The 15,973-nt window shown below is 41.6% G+C and overlaps 1 protein-coding gene across 4 annotated transcripts in view; it reads left to right on the top strand.

The window, feature by feature from the left end:
- Nucleotides 1–13,152, top strand: part of Lrrc6 (leucine rich repeat containing 6) — a 109,215-nt gene extending 96,063 nt beyond the window's left edge. For 2 of the 4 annotated variants that reach the window (XM_036208432.1, XM_036208435.1), the window contains one exon: nucleotides 11,457–13,152. In XM_036208432.1, coding sequence (XP_036064325.1) covers nucleotides 11,457–11,634 — 178 coding nt within the window. In that variant the 3' untranslated portion in view covers nucleotides 11,635–13,152. The remainder of the gene's footprint in view (nucleotides 1–11,456) is intronic. The other 2 variants (XM_036208433.1, XM_036208434.1) reach the window with 2 other exon arrangements.
- Nucleotides 13,153–15,973: the final 2,821 nt, after the last annotated feature.

Below are 15,973 nucleotides of genomic sequence, written 5' to 3'. Positions count from 1 at the left end.
ATGCGTGAGAGATGGATCCAGAACTATGACCCTTTTGGATTAGCCTTCTTATTGTATTGTGTATTAGTGAACATAACAACCTGAATTGAAATTTACAATGGTTTTTCAGAGGATGTTTTCTTTGCCTTAGTCTAGGAATTTTATTCTACCCTTGTGTTCTAGGTCTTTGGAGTCTTGCTTTTCATGTTTAGGTTCTCTATCAGGGATTGAGTTCTGTTTAAGGTATGATTGTTTCCCCATCTCACTGTCTCTAAAAAGTTGGTCATCAAGGCCTCTGTGTCACAAATCAGGCGTCTGAATGTGAAGGTCTGGATTAGTTTTTTGGATTGTGTCTGTTCCACTTCCTTAATTTCCATAGCTTTATACTAAGTCTTCATAACTTATAGGAAAAGTCGTCTCCCCTTCTTGAAGAGGAGTTTGGCTGTTGTCTTGTTATATGCCTCCATTGATTTCAGGATCAACTTGTCTGGTTTCATGTGTAAATTGTATCCATCCTTTTTTCAAATACTACATTGAAAAGCCAGAAACAAGCTAACTTTGTAAACAGATGAAGGTTGTGTATATCACAGTTTTGGAAGTTCAAGGGCAGTCTGCTAAAGGCCTTCCAGGTATGTAACTTTGTATCTGAGGCACATGTGTAAGGAGCAATCACATCACTAATCAGGAGGCGAGACAGAAAATCAGCTTAAGTTCAGTCTTTATGTATCTGATAACTAAGAATGACTAAGTCCAAGCAGTCCATCATTTCTGCATTTCTTTTTAAAAGAAGCATGCTGGATGACCTCAGAAGGAGGTCCTAGCACCTGAATCTTAAGGGTGAAATTACAGCACATGCTTATTCTCTCAGTATCTCTGTCCCTCTACCTACCATCTCTCCTCACCCCCACACTTTTGGGGTTATGTTTAGAATTGTATATACAAATCCATACAATTTCATTTGATGTCCCTGCAAATTTTTATGTTGTTTCAATAAGGATACCCATATTTTATTCATTTTAGGGGTGTGATACTTTTATAGTATTATAAATTCATTCTATTATTGTCTATTACTGATGTGCAAACCTGAAATTTTCTCTTTTGTGGAAAAATATATTCAACATTAAACTGACCATTTAACCATTTGAAATTGTGAAACTCCCTTACATTTATTGTGGTTGCATTCTTGTACAGTTAGTACTAACAAGGAATTTACTTTTGTATTTATGTATACTTAACAATATTACTGTAATTTCTCAGTATCTGCCTTTTATTATCTGTGGGCTCCTTTTAGATTTTCTATATCTGCAAAGAGTGATTAATTTCTTCACAAATTTCATTCTCTCTCAGGCCTTGCTATACAATGAAAGGTTACAATATAATATTAAATAAAGGAGAGTTAATAGCCTGAATCTATAATGTCTCTTCAGATTCAGTGTCATCTATTGTTGGTGGAACTAGGTGGTAGGACCTAAGTGGCAGAGGTATGTCTCTAGGGGTAGGCCTTCACAGGGGATGCCTGTCACCCACTTCTGTCATCCTCTGCTTTCTGTTCTGTCATGATAGGAGCATCCTCTGTCACATGTCCTTTGGCCATGACCAAAGGCTGCTCCATCATGTCTTCTTCATCATGGTAGACTGAAACTGTGAGCCAAATTAAGTCCTTGCTATCTTAAGTTGTTTCTATCAGATACTTGGTTCACAGTAGTGCAAAAGTAGTTCATACTGAAAAGTTGTACCAGGAAGGGGGTTGCTATGACACACCTGCCTGTGTGGATTCTTGGCCTTGGAAACAAGTCTAGGGGAGAAATTTGGAGGAGTTTGGAGACATGGGCTTGAGATGCCCTAGGTTATGGCATAGGCAGAGCTTAATGGGTGATTATGGTTGGAATCAGAAGTACTAGAAATGACCACAGTGAAGAATAGGTTTGTAAGGTTTTGGTGGGAACAAGAATTCCATTGGATTAGAGGCCTGTATTTACTTTTCTAATTGATATGACAAAATACCCAACAAAAGCAACTTGAGGAACAAAGGGCTTATTTTTAGTCACAGTTCCAAAGTACAGTCCATCATAGCAGGGAACTTTCAATAGCAGGACCTTAAAGAACCAGCTGGTCAAATTACATTCACAGTCAGGAAGCAGAGGGAAATGAAAGCTTGTTCTTGGCTTACTTTCTTCTTTTCGTTAAACTCAAGGCCCGAGCCCATGGAATAGTGCCATCAGCTGAGGGATGGTTCTTCCCACCTCATTTAACCTAATCTAAAAACTCCTTCACAGACATGTCCAAAAGGAACACCTCACTGATGATTCTAAATACCATCATGTTGACAAGATAACCACCACAGAGCTAGCCGTGTTCCATTTGGGCAACGAATTTATTTAATTCTGCCTTATCCTGAAATTTCTAGTAAGTCTGAATTCAGAGGTAATAGAATGTTAAACTGAAAAACAGCCATGGTCCAAAGGTGCATAGTTACTGCTGAAGCTGATAGCTGAATGTGGTACCAATTGTGTGGTGCTGGTTCTGTGGGCATGCAGCAGAGATTTGGGGAGATGTGGAAACTTCCACCACGATTACAGAAAAAAGTCTGTGATGGCTTGGCAGATGTAGCAGGGTCACATTTCATGCAGGAAGTCCTCGAGAGTTCTATACATGAAGCTATGAAAGTAAGGCTGAAATTGCAGTGGAGAAGCCATGGGAGCCATTGAGAGAGGCCATGTGTGGAGAGCTGTGCAGTCCCTTGGCACTTATATCATGCATGCCAGTCATGAAAGTCTGAGATTTCATTCTTGCTCTTCTGTTGGGCTTCAGTCTTGCTTTGGTCCCATTCCTCCTTCCCATACTCAAATTCCTCCCTTTTGGAATGGAGCTTTTGCTCTGTGCTGTTGTTTAACAAAAACGTCTAATTATATTTTATGTTTTCCAGGGGCTCACAACAGAGATATTGCCTTAAGTATAACTAGAAAGAAGGTATTCACTCAGGCTTGTGGGTATTACTTTGCTGTTAAGACTTTGGTAACTGAATCTGGGGCCTTTCACATTCTAGGCTATTACTAGCTACATCCACAGCCCTCTTTCCTACTTTTAGCCTATAACAGAGTCTCACTGAGTTGTCCTGCTTAGCCTTCAACTCACGACAGACCTTGAATTTGGGAGCCACCTGCCTTAGCCTACAAATCACCAGGCAACTACTGAAACTCTTGAAGTTAGACTAAAAGCATTTTGCATGAGCTTTCTTGGGCTGAGGGTGGAATTCTATGGTTAGAACTTGTAACATCTCCTATAGGTTCATATTGTTTAAAGATTTATTTTTATGTTATGTTTATGAGTGCTTTGCCTGAATGCATGTGAGTGCACTGCTTGCATACCAGGTGTCTGCCGAAGCTGAAAGTGGGTGCTGGATCCTATAGAACTGAAATTAAGGACAGTTGTAAGCCATTATATGAGCTATGGAAACTGAACACAGGTCTTCTGCAAGAACAGCAAGTGCTCTAACTGATGAGCCCCCAGGTTCATATTTTAAACCCTTGTTCCTCAGTGGGTGGCACTATTTTGGAAGGCTGTACAACTTTAGACAATGGGAGTTGATCTGGAAGAAGCAGGTCACTAGGGAGGCCTTTGGAGGTTGTGCCTAGCTCTTGGTTCTTGATGTAGTCTCTCTGATTTCTGTGATGTTGGCTAGCCTCTGCTGTGTGTTTCCATCGTCAGTAACTGAGCTTTTCTGCAAGTTTTTTTTTTCTTATTATTTTTTTTTACATTTGGATCATAGCTACACAAAGTAATTAATACAGTGAGTCATGTCAAGGATCTTTATCAAAATGCCAACCTCAAAGGGAAGCGTGTGTCTTATTACAAAGTTCAAGACAGTTTAAATGTAGTAGTGTTTTTATAATACAAGCTTTCATATTCTAACAGCTAATGTGCTTTTGTTGTTTTATTTCTATTCTAATTTTTATTCTCCCTGGTCCTCTTGTTTTAATGCAAAGAACTCTTTTTACTTGAGTTCTCTGTCTCTCTCTCTCTCTCTCTCTCTCTCTCTCTCTCTCTCTCTCTCTCTCTCTCTCTCTCTCTCTCTCCTCTGTGTGTGTGTGTGTGTGTGTGTGTGTGTGTGTGTGTGTGTGTGTGTGTACAGGTTAATGTAATGCACACATGTATGTGGTGTGTATGTGTCCATGTGCATTTGACAGCTGGAGGTTTGTGTCTAGTGTATTCATTATTCATTTCCATTTGAATTGTTTGCTCATTTTATTGTTTGTTTGTTTATGATAGAGTCTTTCACTGAAACTAGAATTTGATGACTTGGGTTGATTCACTGGCCAGCAAGATCCAGGGATCATCCCACCTCTGCCTCCCCAGCACTGAGATTACAAGTGCATGATGTCATGCCAGGCTTGTTTACATGGATGTTGGTGAACAGAACACAGTTCCTCATGCTTGCACGGCAAACACTTTACTGACTAAGCCACCTCCCCAGCCTCAAGTTCTAATTTTTTATTGCGAGCTGCTCCATGCAAAGCAGTTCCCTGGTATCTTCAGCCAGTTCTGTTCTTTCCCTTTTTCTCACTTGCAATTATCAAGAATAACTGGAAAAATCCAGGAATGCAATACATTGTGGCAAGTGGAAGCTGGTTATAATAGAACAGGCTTTGTTCCAGTCTCTCCACAAACATAGTGTCTTTCAATGCTTAGGCTGACTGTGTTGTGTGCCCCAGATTATAAAACCCAAGAAAACAGCTTTCTGGGGTATTTTAGCTATGGTACAAGTTGAGCATATACTTATTTATACCTTATCTATCCCTAGGCAGCTTCATAAGCTCTGTAAGACCACCTCCCAGTGAATTCTAGCCTTCTCTTATTACTTTTTACCCCTGTAAGTAGTCCAAATCTGTGTGTTTGTATATGTGTGTGTATGCAAGTGTGTGTGTGTGTGTGTGTGTGTGTGTGTGTGTGTGTGTGTGTGTGTGTTCAGTCTCCTTGGACTCAGGCAAGTTGTTAAGCAGCACAAAGCCAATCTGCCTTATACTCCATTGCCGGGGGAAAATGGTTTGATGTTTCTTGGAGGCAGACAGGTCCTTTTCCAAGGAGCCTTCATGCTTCAGGACAGATGGCTCAGAACATGCCAGTTTGCATTGTCCATCACCTAAATTCCAGACCCAGGTTTTTAAAACACAAGGTACTATAAACTAGATAGCTATGTCAACAATTCAGCCCTCCTGGGCCACAGTGAGGCAGTTTCCCTCCAAGTTCTTTGGTGCATTGATAGGAAGAGTTCACTCCCCATTTGTTTTTAAACAAGAAAAGCCCTGTTAGACTGTCTTCTAAGCAAACTCATTGCTGTGACCTCATCAGCAGAGTTCAGGAAATGCTGGCTTTAAGGCTCAGCATACACCCTCTGACTTACTCTAAGGTCTGCCTTGTAGTTCCTGTGATCTTGCCAGAACTTTCATGACACTAGGAAGTTTTCTGTGGTAGGTGGAAGTCTTTTGTCCTAACACGATAGTCTATCATCTTACCAGGTAAGACTTTCCTACTTCTTGTTCTTGAACTACAGGTGTTCTCTGATGTTTCTGACACCTAATGATCTATGTTAGATGCCTTAGTTCTTACTTCCATGGTGATGAATCTGTTCACTTTGTCTTTTAGATATTCTTTAGAGGACTCTAGGGGCTTCTTGTTCTTGGGTCAGTTGAAAAAAAAAAAAAACAGTGATAGGGCATCACCTGTCCTTTGGGCCACTGCCATGGAACAGAAACACAAACAAAAGAAAAAGGCCATCCCCTTCTTTACCTTGGGGATCAGTGAACATCTGATGAACCCCAAGCTTAGCTGCTCCATGTTTATTATCCCCAGGATCACAAGTAATCAAAGGCCTCCATTGTAAGTAGTCCTTCACCACCTAAGGCAGGTAAGGCACAGACAACTATCTATTGGCTGACCCTGTTATTGCCAAGATCCAGAAGATGACCTGGAAGATAACAGGAGGCTTTCCCCAAAGTCAAGAACAGCATAATTGCACTGAGTAGATTCAGGTATTTAATTAAGACACTGATATCATGACCATGCACATAAAAACAAAATTTAAAAATAGAGCTCGGTTATATAATAAATGTAACCTAGGTCCTTAAAGACTATATCTGCCTACATTTGTGTTACAACACATTTTCTAAATCTGAAAGTGCTGTGCCAGTGTCAGTAATTATTTTTCTACTGTAACTTTTGAAACCCAGCATAGCAATGATAACCATTATTATAAAACTTAGTTTAGACTGGTCCAGCTTATTCATAATCTATGTAGGATTCACTTAGGCCATGGGATTGCTGTTTCTCATGAGTTAGCATCCTGTTCCTTGTGTTTGTGTTTTTCTCTGAAGATGGGATTTGTATCACATTTATACCGGTTAGGGTGTGTGTGACTTTAAGTAACGAATATCTATGTAATGTGGAAACATCTACCTTAACCCCAGCACTCAGGGGAGCTCAGTAGGAGGGTTGGGAATTTTAGATCAGTCTTGATTATATGGTGAGTTCTGGCAGCTACATAGAAAGCCCTTGTCTCTAATTGCCCAAAAGGATAAATGGAATGGAATACACCAACATTTATTTAGTATGTTTAATTGCCCTTGAGAACACTCTGTCTGGAGGTCAGTGGCTTTATGGGAAGCTCAGCAGCTTGGCAATCAAGGTGACAGAACAGAAGCCTCTCTGTGATCCTGGTTGTCTTTCCTTAAGCGTTATAGTTCTGAAACTTCAAACCGTGATTCCTAGCATCATAATCTCCACGATCAGGGAAAGCAGGCAGGCAAAGTAGTGCTGAGGCCATGAACCTGTGGATGTGTTGACTCCCATGCCCAGAGAGTGGATTAAATTTACAAATGGTGACAGCCTCACAATAGGGAGAGAGTCATTGGTTGAGCAGGTAAGCCTAGAGTGGCAAAAGGGGAGACAGAAGGGTTAGGGTCAGAGTATTGAAGCTTAAGGAAGACTCATTGGCCAGTAATGGCTTTGAATATGGGAAGGGCCACATACTAGGGAATGTAGGCAGCTTCATGAAGAACAAAAAGCCAGAAGAGGATTGAACAGGAGTCTCTAGAGAGACACTGACTCCTCGATTGTAGCCCAGAGATACTGGTGTTAGGCTAGTGAGCTTCAGAATTGTTCTAAGCCACTAAACTATAATAATCTCTCTCTCTCTCTCTCTCTCTCTCTCTCTCTCTCTCTCTCTCTCTCTCTGTGTGTGTGTGTGTGTGTGTGTGTGTGTGTGTATTTGTGTGTTTGTGTGTGTGTGTATAACTATTTATGGACACTGAATTTAAATGTATTATTTTTCTATGATAAAACGTGTTCCTTTTTAATTTTTTCAAGTATTTTAAAAGTTATTCTCTAAGAAGTTTTCTTTATAATTAATACTTAGCAACTATGCCTATCAATGTATACACCATATTTTAATATGTGGTCTGCAGTGAGCAAAGCAGAATAGTTTGGCGATTTGTGGTTCCATCACCTCCACTTTCTTTGTGTTGATCACTCTTGTCTCTACTCATTCACTGTAAAATATGTGACAAGGCTTTGTAAGTTTCAGGTACCCCACTGTGCTGTGGAGTACTAGAATTTATTCCTCCATCTAACTGTAGAATATACCCTCCCCCTTAGTAGCCTCTGGTAGTCATTTCAATACACACAAATCATTCATTTTCAGCTTTCCCATAAGAGAAGAGAACCTGCAGTATTTGGCTTTGTGCATCTAACTTATTTCATGCAACACAATGTCCCCTGTTCCATCTGTCAAGCTTTATATGACAAAGATTGCATTCCTTTTATGGCTGAACAGTACTCCATTTTGAATATACCCAGTATTTTTGATGCATCCATCGATCAGTAGATTCTGAGTTCTGTTGTGGCAATCGCCCCCATGAGCAGGGGGACACAAATGGAGAAGGGCAACACAGTAAGGCACGCTCACCAGACTCCTTCTGATAGAGAGGCATCCTTGGCGCCCTGGTGCCTGGACAGGCTCAACATGAGTAGTTTGGTCTTCCATGACTATTTCCACTTTCCATAAGAGCTTTGAGTTTCTGCCACCATCTGGGGTCAGAGAAGAATTGGAGAAAGGTACTTCTGGGGAAGCACCTCCAGAAGCCAGCCATCTTTAGTTCATACAGTGACTGGGGTATGGTGACTGGAAGGGACACAGCATGGCGAGTGTCCTTAAATTCTGAAAGGCCCAGTGCACAGAAGCATCACTCTTGTAATCTGGCCACTTGTCATTACACAGATAATACTCCATGATAAGTTTCTCCTATACCATGCTTAATTTCCAAATGAAAATAATAACCAGGTCAGTGTGTGTGTGTGTGTGTGTGTGTGTGTGTGTGTGTGTGACATAAAAGTAGACAAAGGAATGTTATGTGACATGAAGCAGAAGAAAGACTGGGGGGTGGATGAGAATCAGGCAGAAGTGGGACAAAGGGATGAGGGGGGAAAGAGGAGTCACGTAGCAGCACAGAGTAATGATGTGTATGTACGAAAATGTCACAGGGAACCCCATCGCTCTGTGTGCTAACTACAGACTTGGTTTCACGAAGCATCAATGGCCTTTCCTCCATAACTCCCACTGTCTGTCCATTTGTTGTCTCCTCCTTGGTGCTTTTGACAGCATTTGTGATGCCAATACCAGAGATCTTGCCAAGTAGCCTGGGGCACAGCAGTTGACTGTGCATTATCTGTGCCTTCTTCCTTAGACTGCGGGCACAGGTCATTTTTTATCTTTAAGTTCCTAGTACTGATCACAGCACAAGGCACCTGAAAGAGGTTTAATGAAAAGCACACTGAACTAAATGACCGACTCTTACCCTTGGAGTCATGTCCTCGACCTCTGCTAAAAGTCTGTTGAGTTCCTGGTACTCCTTTCTCTCCTTCACATCTATGAACTAATTTGGTCTGGACAGGATCCGTATGTGTGTTGTCATCAATCCAGCTTTACAGATAAGTCCACTGAGGCACAATGGCTGGGTCACTCACTCTAGAGCACATAGCTTAGTGGGTAATAGCCAGTGATGACTGAGAAACCAGTGAGATGAAAGTGGGCTAAATCTGATTGGGAGGCCTTTTTGATGGACTCCTTAGCATCCAGGATCAAGCGTGAGAAAGCGACTGTCTGTGCTATGTATGATGCCTTCTTTTCTCTGAGTGACATATATGTGGTGCTAATGTCAGCAACCGAGACTTGCTCCCCAGCCTTGATGGTTTATCTCTGAGGCTTTGACTGACATCCTGCTGTCCTGCTGCTTCAGAAGGAAGTGGCGATGGAGTTCATCTGAGGATTTAAAGGGAGTAACAAAAGCTGTATCCAAGGGCAATGTCTGGCATCTCCATGAGGACCCTAGGCTCAGCAGTTTGTTAGCATAAGGATTCAGCACAGTCTTACTAGTTGCTAAAATTTATTACAGAAACAAAACAAAAAACAAAATCCACAAAGCAACATCAGCCAAGGGTGAATCTGAAGATAACTAGAGACAAGCTTTTAAGGGTCATCTCCTCTAGAGCGACACAAGACACCTAGTTTCTGCTACAGTGAGAGAAACACTGACGTGGTGAGTTAGGCAGGCTCATTAGAGGCTCGGTGCTTGGGGATTTCCCTGGGGGCTAGAACATGCCAAAACTCTACTCCCAGAAGGAAAACACGTACTGTGCTTCTTACATATACTGCTGGCACAGTGAGCATCCTTACTTCCAAGGGAACGTTCATGTCACTATAGAGAGATGAAGTGCAGCCAAGCTCCAGCCTTGCAGGTCTCTTTTACCTATAATCAGATCAGAGGAGATAGTGTGCACAGGCTGTGTCCTTCTACACTGGTCATTTATCTGAGTACTGGTTTCCTTGTCTACTGACATACCTCAGTAACTTCTTCAGTGAAGTCACAGTCCCCTCTGGTCTCTTCTCTTTTCCTGTGGCATACAGAGTTCATTTACAATAAACAAGCTGGACTACAGAATGTACTATTTTATAGTCTCTTTATCCTTAGTATTCTCCATTAACAAATCCATGTGCATTACTCAAATCACTGAGAGGAGTTAACTCACATGGCTTGCAGGGCTGAGCAGAGGCCAGGAATGAGGAGGGTGAATTTCAAGCACAACAGAGAGTTTCTACTTTCCCATGAGAACAGACTTTCATCCTCTCAACAGACAGCATCTGCTAGGTGCAATTCACCTGAGGACATCACTTTGTAACTCCTACAAAAAGCAAAAACAGTTTCTCATAGAAATTCATTATCTCTCCAATGAAGGATAATACCTCTTCATTTATAGAATAAGCATTTATTCAATATAGCTGTATGTCAAGAAAACAAACAAACAAAAAACACACAAAAATCTCAGACTTGGAGATCTCAGCATTCTAGGAGATCATAACAGCATGATAGAATTCCACAGTGCTGTGATAAATTTTGTGTTTGTGCATTGTAGTGCACTATGATTCATTGCCAGGAACCTGTCATTTTACACAGACCAGGGTGTCCTCAGTTGCTACTGAGGAATATATAGGCATTTGACATGTGTCTGTTGAATGAATAAATGAAATGGATGGTGCAGTGATTGTAAAATAATGTGTCTGGGTACTTGAAAAATCACTGGGAAAGTTAGAAAGGTATATAGATCACTGGTCTGGAGTCTAGGTGCAACGAATAGAAATTGCTATGAAAACAGCCCAGGAATGTGCATCATGGACACAGTTCTGGGAACCTTTGGCAATGGAGTTTCTTGCTGGTCCTTTGGAGTCATACCACCTCTAAAAGTACTGGGCATGAGTAGTTGGAGCAGGTGCTTGTGGGAGCGGATGCTGTGGACTGAGCTTTGGTATATGCCTGCACTTGTCTAAATATCTCTGCCAAAACAAAGCCCAGGCAGCTGCAGTCTGTATTAAACTTGGCTAGTGTCCTCTTGATCCTGGCTGTGTTACTCTGCTTGTTGGATCATCTTAATTTCTCACGTAAGAGAGCTTCTCCAGTCCCTCGTCTCCTACTGCACGCATAGCAGCACAGCTCTGCTTGGCACTTTATTCCTCTACGTGTTAAAATCTTATTTCTAGAATTCTCTATAATTATTGATGCCAAAGACAGTCTTTTCTTACTCTGTATGGCAGCAGTTCTCAACCTGTGGTTTTCGACCCCTTTCAAGGACGAACCATCCTTTCACAGGGGTCGGTCACATGTCAGATATTTACATTATGGTTCATAACAGTAGCAAAATTATAGTTATGAAGTAGCAACAAAATAATTTTATGGTTAGGGGTCACCACAACGTGAGAGACTGTTTTACAGGGTCACAGCATTAGGAAGGTTGAGAACCACTGCTTTATGCCACACAGACAGTACTTACTAAGTATTCACTGAGTGAGTTCAATTTCTTTGAAGCTTAATTTTAAAGAATGTAATATTAATATTAATATTAATCCCCCTCCTTGTCTTTTTCTGTTGTAGAAGGAAGCAGATAGAAAGATTAGAAGTTGATCCCAGCAAGCATTCCTGCCCTGATGTGACTACTATAGTACAAGAGAAAAAACACAAACCTAAAAGAATGGAATCTCAACCCCAAATGGTACCCAGTGAGGAAGATTCCTACTTTGATGATAACCCAGAAGTGCCTCCACTAATTTGAAACAGGAGGGTGTGTAGTCATTGACCATGGCCTGGTCAACCCATGTTGCTTGGTGTCAACAATGGATTTGTGTCATTCGTGGGGTAAACATAGTTCATTATTGTTTTATCTGATGTTGTAACTCCTACTTTGCATAGTGATATTCTTAAGTGAGTTTAAAATTAAATTGCATACCTTAAATATGCTAAAACTTATCACTCATCCATAATTAAGGTTAGCTACTGAAAATATGCAGTAATGGAATAGAACTATGACATTCAACATTAAGAATAAATCATTTAGTGCTTACTAATGCAGTAGATTGTGTCATATGGAAAAGGACTTGAGAAAATTGGTCAAACTTGGATGTTAAAACTGTAATCTCAGGTCCAGCTGGAATGCTTTAACATGATTTTAAAGTGTTTCCATTTTTCCTCTTATGTGTCTGCTTTCTCTAGTGGCATGATGTAATGGCAAGAATATGAATTTTGACATTAGACACTCTATATTTGGATTCCTGCTGAGTCACTGCCTGAAGACTTTCAGCTGATCCCCACATTCCTCAGGGCAGAGTGACTTCATCTTTCCTGGGCAAGGAGTAAAGCTTTCTCCATAGGTTGATCTCAAGGCCAGCTGTGTAAACTCACCCTGCACAGAGCCACTACAGTATTTCCTTGCTTGCTCATGTCCTTCTCTCCTTCCTTCATCTTATTCCCCAAACTACTCTTCCCACTCTAATGCCTTCTTCGCTTATTCCATATTCATGCTAGGAAAGATGACCATGATACCCTCTGATCTTAATATAACAGCATCCAGACAAGGCTTCCTTGAATGCTTATTCAGTGAATGCTCACTAAGAAATTCTCAAGGTCATGAGGAACTCTACAATGCAGTGGTTTGGATGTGGTTAAAATATGTTTCCTTAGAGGTTCATGTACTAAGAACTTGGTCCTTTGGGGTGGGGATATAGGAAAACAGTAGAACTTTAGTGAAATGGAGCTGTGTAGGAGGTCTTTAGGTCAGTAGGAGCACTGCCTTTGGAAGGGAATTCTAGAGACGCTTCCTCTGCATCACTCCATGAAGGAGAAGAGTGAGGGTAACCAAGGAAAGATCTCTGTGTATGACAGTGAAAGGGAGAGCATCGGGATTAATGAAAGAGGCACCAGAGATCTGAGTGGCCTTCAAGAGGCTACTGTCATCATTCTTTCTCTCATCCCTGTGACTAAATACTTGACACACAGCCAACTTGAGGGTCAGAGTTGGAGGAGATGCAGCCCATCATAGTGAGGAAGATATGGCAGGAAGTGGCTCTCTCTTGGCAGGACAGTGGTAATTGCCTTCCCAGCTCTCCCTGGAATGGGAAGCAAAGAAAGGGTAACATTGAAGCTCAGTTGGGGGTTTCCTTCTCCCTTGTTTATTTACTTTAGGATCCCAGCCTATGGATAGTGCCACCCACATTCAGGGCAGCTCTTCCTCTCTCAGGAAGTCTCCTGTGGGACATCAGCATAGACATACCTAAGGGTGTGCCTCATTAATGCATAGTTGTAATAAACTGAATTCTTCTTCTTCTTCTTCTTCTTCTTCTTCTTCTTCTTCTTCTTCTTCTTCTTCTTCTTCTTCTTCTTCTCCTCCTCCTCCTCCTCCTCCTCCTCCTCCTCCTCCTCCTCCTCCTCCTCCTCCTCCTTCTCTTCTTCTTCTTCTTTTTTTTTTTTTGATACAGGGTTTCTCTGTAGCTTTGGAACTCACAGAGATCTGCCGGCATCTGCCTCCCAAGTGCTGGAATTAAAGGCATGCGCCACCACCACCCGGCTCATATTTCTTCATTTTTCAATTTATTTTTATTTATGTGTGGCATACACAAGGAGACCAAAAGAAGGCATCAGATCCCCTAGAGCTGGAGTTGCAGGTAGCTGTGAGTTACATAGACATGGGTGTTAGGAACCAAACTTGGGATCTCTAGGACATGGTGGTAGTTTGAATGAGATGCCTTCCCGAGGGCTCAGGCACATGAATACTTGGTACCCAGATGGTGATTGTTTGTGGAGGATTATAAGACATGGCCTTGCTGGAGAACGTTTGTCACTGGGCTTTGAGGTTTTAAAATCCACATGCTCTCATTGGTTGTTCTCTCTGCTTCCTGTTTGCATTTTGAGATTTGAAGTCTTGGCTGCTGCTCCAGTTTGTTGCTGCTCTGCCAACATGGCCTATTATCCCTCTGGAACTGTAAGGCAGATAAACCCTTTCTTCCCTAAGTTGTCTTGGTCATTGTGTTTTATCACAGCAAAAGAAACATAACTAGTACAGAGACCAGCTGGTACTCTTAACAACTGAGTCATCTCTCTAGTCCCTGCTGTACGTATTTCTTAATCTAATCATTGTGACAATTGAGTTTATGACAACTATGCAGCAAATATTAGGAACTATCTCACCACTCCAAAACCTGCTCCCAGCACAGGAGGATCAGAAGCCACAACTACAAGGTAAATCAGGCCACCAGATGACAACAGATTAGCTTTGTTAGTCCTACAACACCATAGTTCTTGCAGCCCTTGAATCAAGTAGCTGGATAGGGTGGAGAATTCGGTGAGATTGATTGTTTATCTCTTCCTTTTTTGATGCTGTTACAATCACCATAACCAAAGAACTTGGGAAAGAAAGGGTTTCTTTGGTTTACACTTCCTGGTCACAGTCCATCACAGGACAAGAATTTAAGGTAGGAACTGGGAGGCAGGAAAAATGGAGGAATGATTTTTGATGTCTCTCATCCACAGGTCTATTTAGTTAGCTTTCTTATATAACCTGGGGCCACCTGACTAGATACAGTGTCACACACAGTTGGCTGAACCCTCCTAAGTGAATCAATAACTAAGAAAATCGGCTGGGTGGTGGTGGCACACGCCTGTAATCCCAACACTCGGGAGGCAGAGGCAGGTGCATCTCTGTGAGTTCGAGGCCAGCCTGGTCTACAGAGCTAGTCCAAGACAGGCTCCAAAGCTACAGAGAAACCCTGTCTTGAAAAACCAAAATAATAATAATAATAATAATAATAATAATAATAATAATAATAAAGAAAATCCCTCACAGAAGTGTTCACAGGCCAATCTGATCTAGGTGTTTCTTCAGTCAAGGCTTTCCTTTCAACGATTGTGGGCTTGTGTCAAGTTGACAATCAAAGCTAATTAGGATACCCTATTCCTTGTCAACTTAACACACCAACACACCACTTTAGGCTCTAACTGTTCATTCTTTGTATACAATATCTCATGTTAATATTATACATCCCGGTTCAACTTCTTAAAGTCCCATATTCTTAATTTTTTTTTACTACTTTAAGAGTAAACCATTCTTTAAAAATCCAAATTCACTTAAATGTGAGGACTCCTGTAAAAGAAAACCTCACATTCATTCATTTTTAAAAGGGAAGAATTGAGGCATAACAAGTCAGATCAAAGCAAAATCCAAATCCAAACTGTGTGGCTCAATATCTGATGTCTGGGACTCACTGATAACCTTCTGGGCTACTGAGTGCTTGGGCAGGTTCCTCCGCCAGCCCTGCAATCCACAACACACACATACAGCTTGCATCCCAACCTTAGACTGGCTGCACTTTACACCTGCCTGTGTCAGTGGCTGTCATCCCATTTTTCTGGCATCCCCAGCATCCTGGGAGATCTCTGCTGAACCCGAGGCTATCTCTGCACTATGGGCATCTCCTGGCCTCTCCACGTGGACTCCAATCCTGCCACACAGGGCAAAGTCTCATCTTCTCTCCATGATCCCTGAAGGCTTGCAACTTTGCTGCTTTTAAAACCAGAACCATGTAGGAGACTCCTCTTCACAAAGTGGAGCTGACAGCATGACTTGGACTTTTGGCCACCGTGGACCACAGCTTCTGGGCACTCATCCTGAGGAAAACACTTTCTATTGTTGAAGTGAAACACAGAGGATTTCACTCAATGGTGCTGATCTCTTATTAATCACAGCTGATTCTTCTATATTATCTGACCATGAATCATAGACTTTTTTAAAATTCAAAATATCACACAAATGGTCCCAGTAGTGTCTCTGCTTCCCTCTGTAATCGCAAAAGCCAGGCTTCCATTGTCTGTCTTCTCTCAGAATTCTTCTCTTGGAAACTCTCACAATGGTTCATTAAGCTGTGAATGCTCAATGGCTTTTCTACAACAAAGTTCTAAACACTTTTGGAAACCTCCAACAAAACAATGACAAGGTTCATTCCCCAGGACCAGTTTCTGTTCTATTTTGTTATCTATTGCTATAACAAACACCATGACCAAAAACAACCCGGGGAGGTAGGGGTGTGTTTGGTTTATACTTCTGGATTATAATCTATCCTACA

Source organism: Onychomys torridus, chromosome 16 (assembly GCF_903995425.1).
Source record: "Onychomys torridus chromosome 16, mOncTor1.1, whole genome shotgun sequence".
NCBI lineage: Eukaryota > Metazoa > Chordata > Mammalia > Rodentia > Cricetidae > Onychomys > Onychomys torridus.
This window is presented reverse-complemented; position numbering and strand designations above follow the sequence as displayed.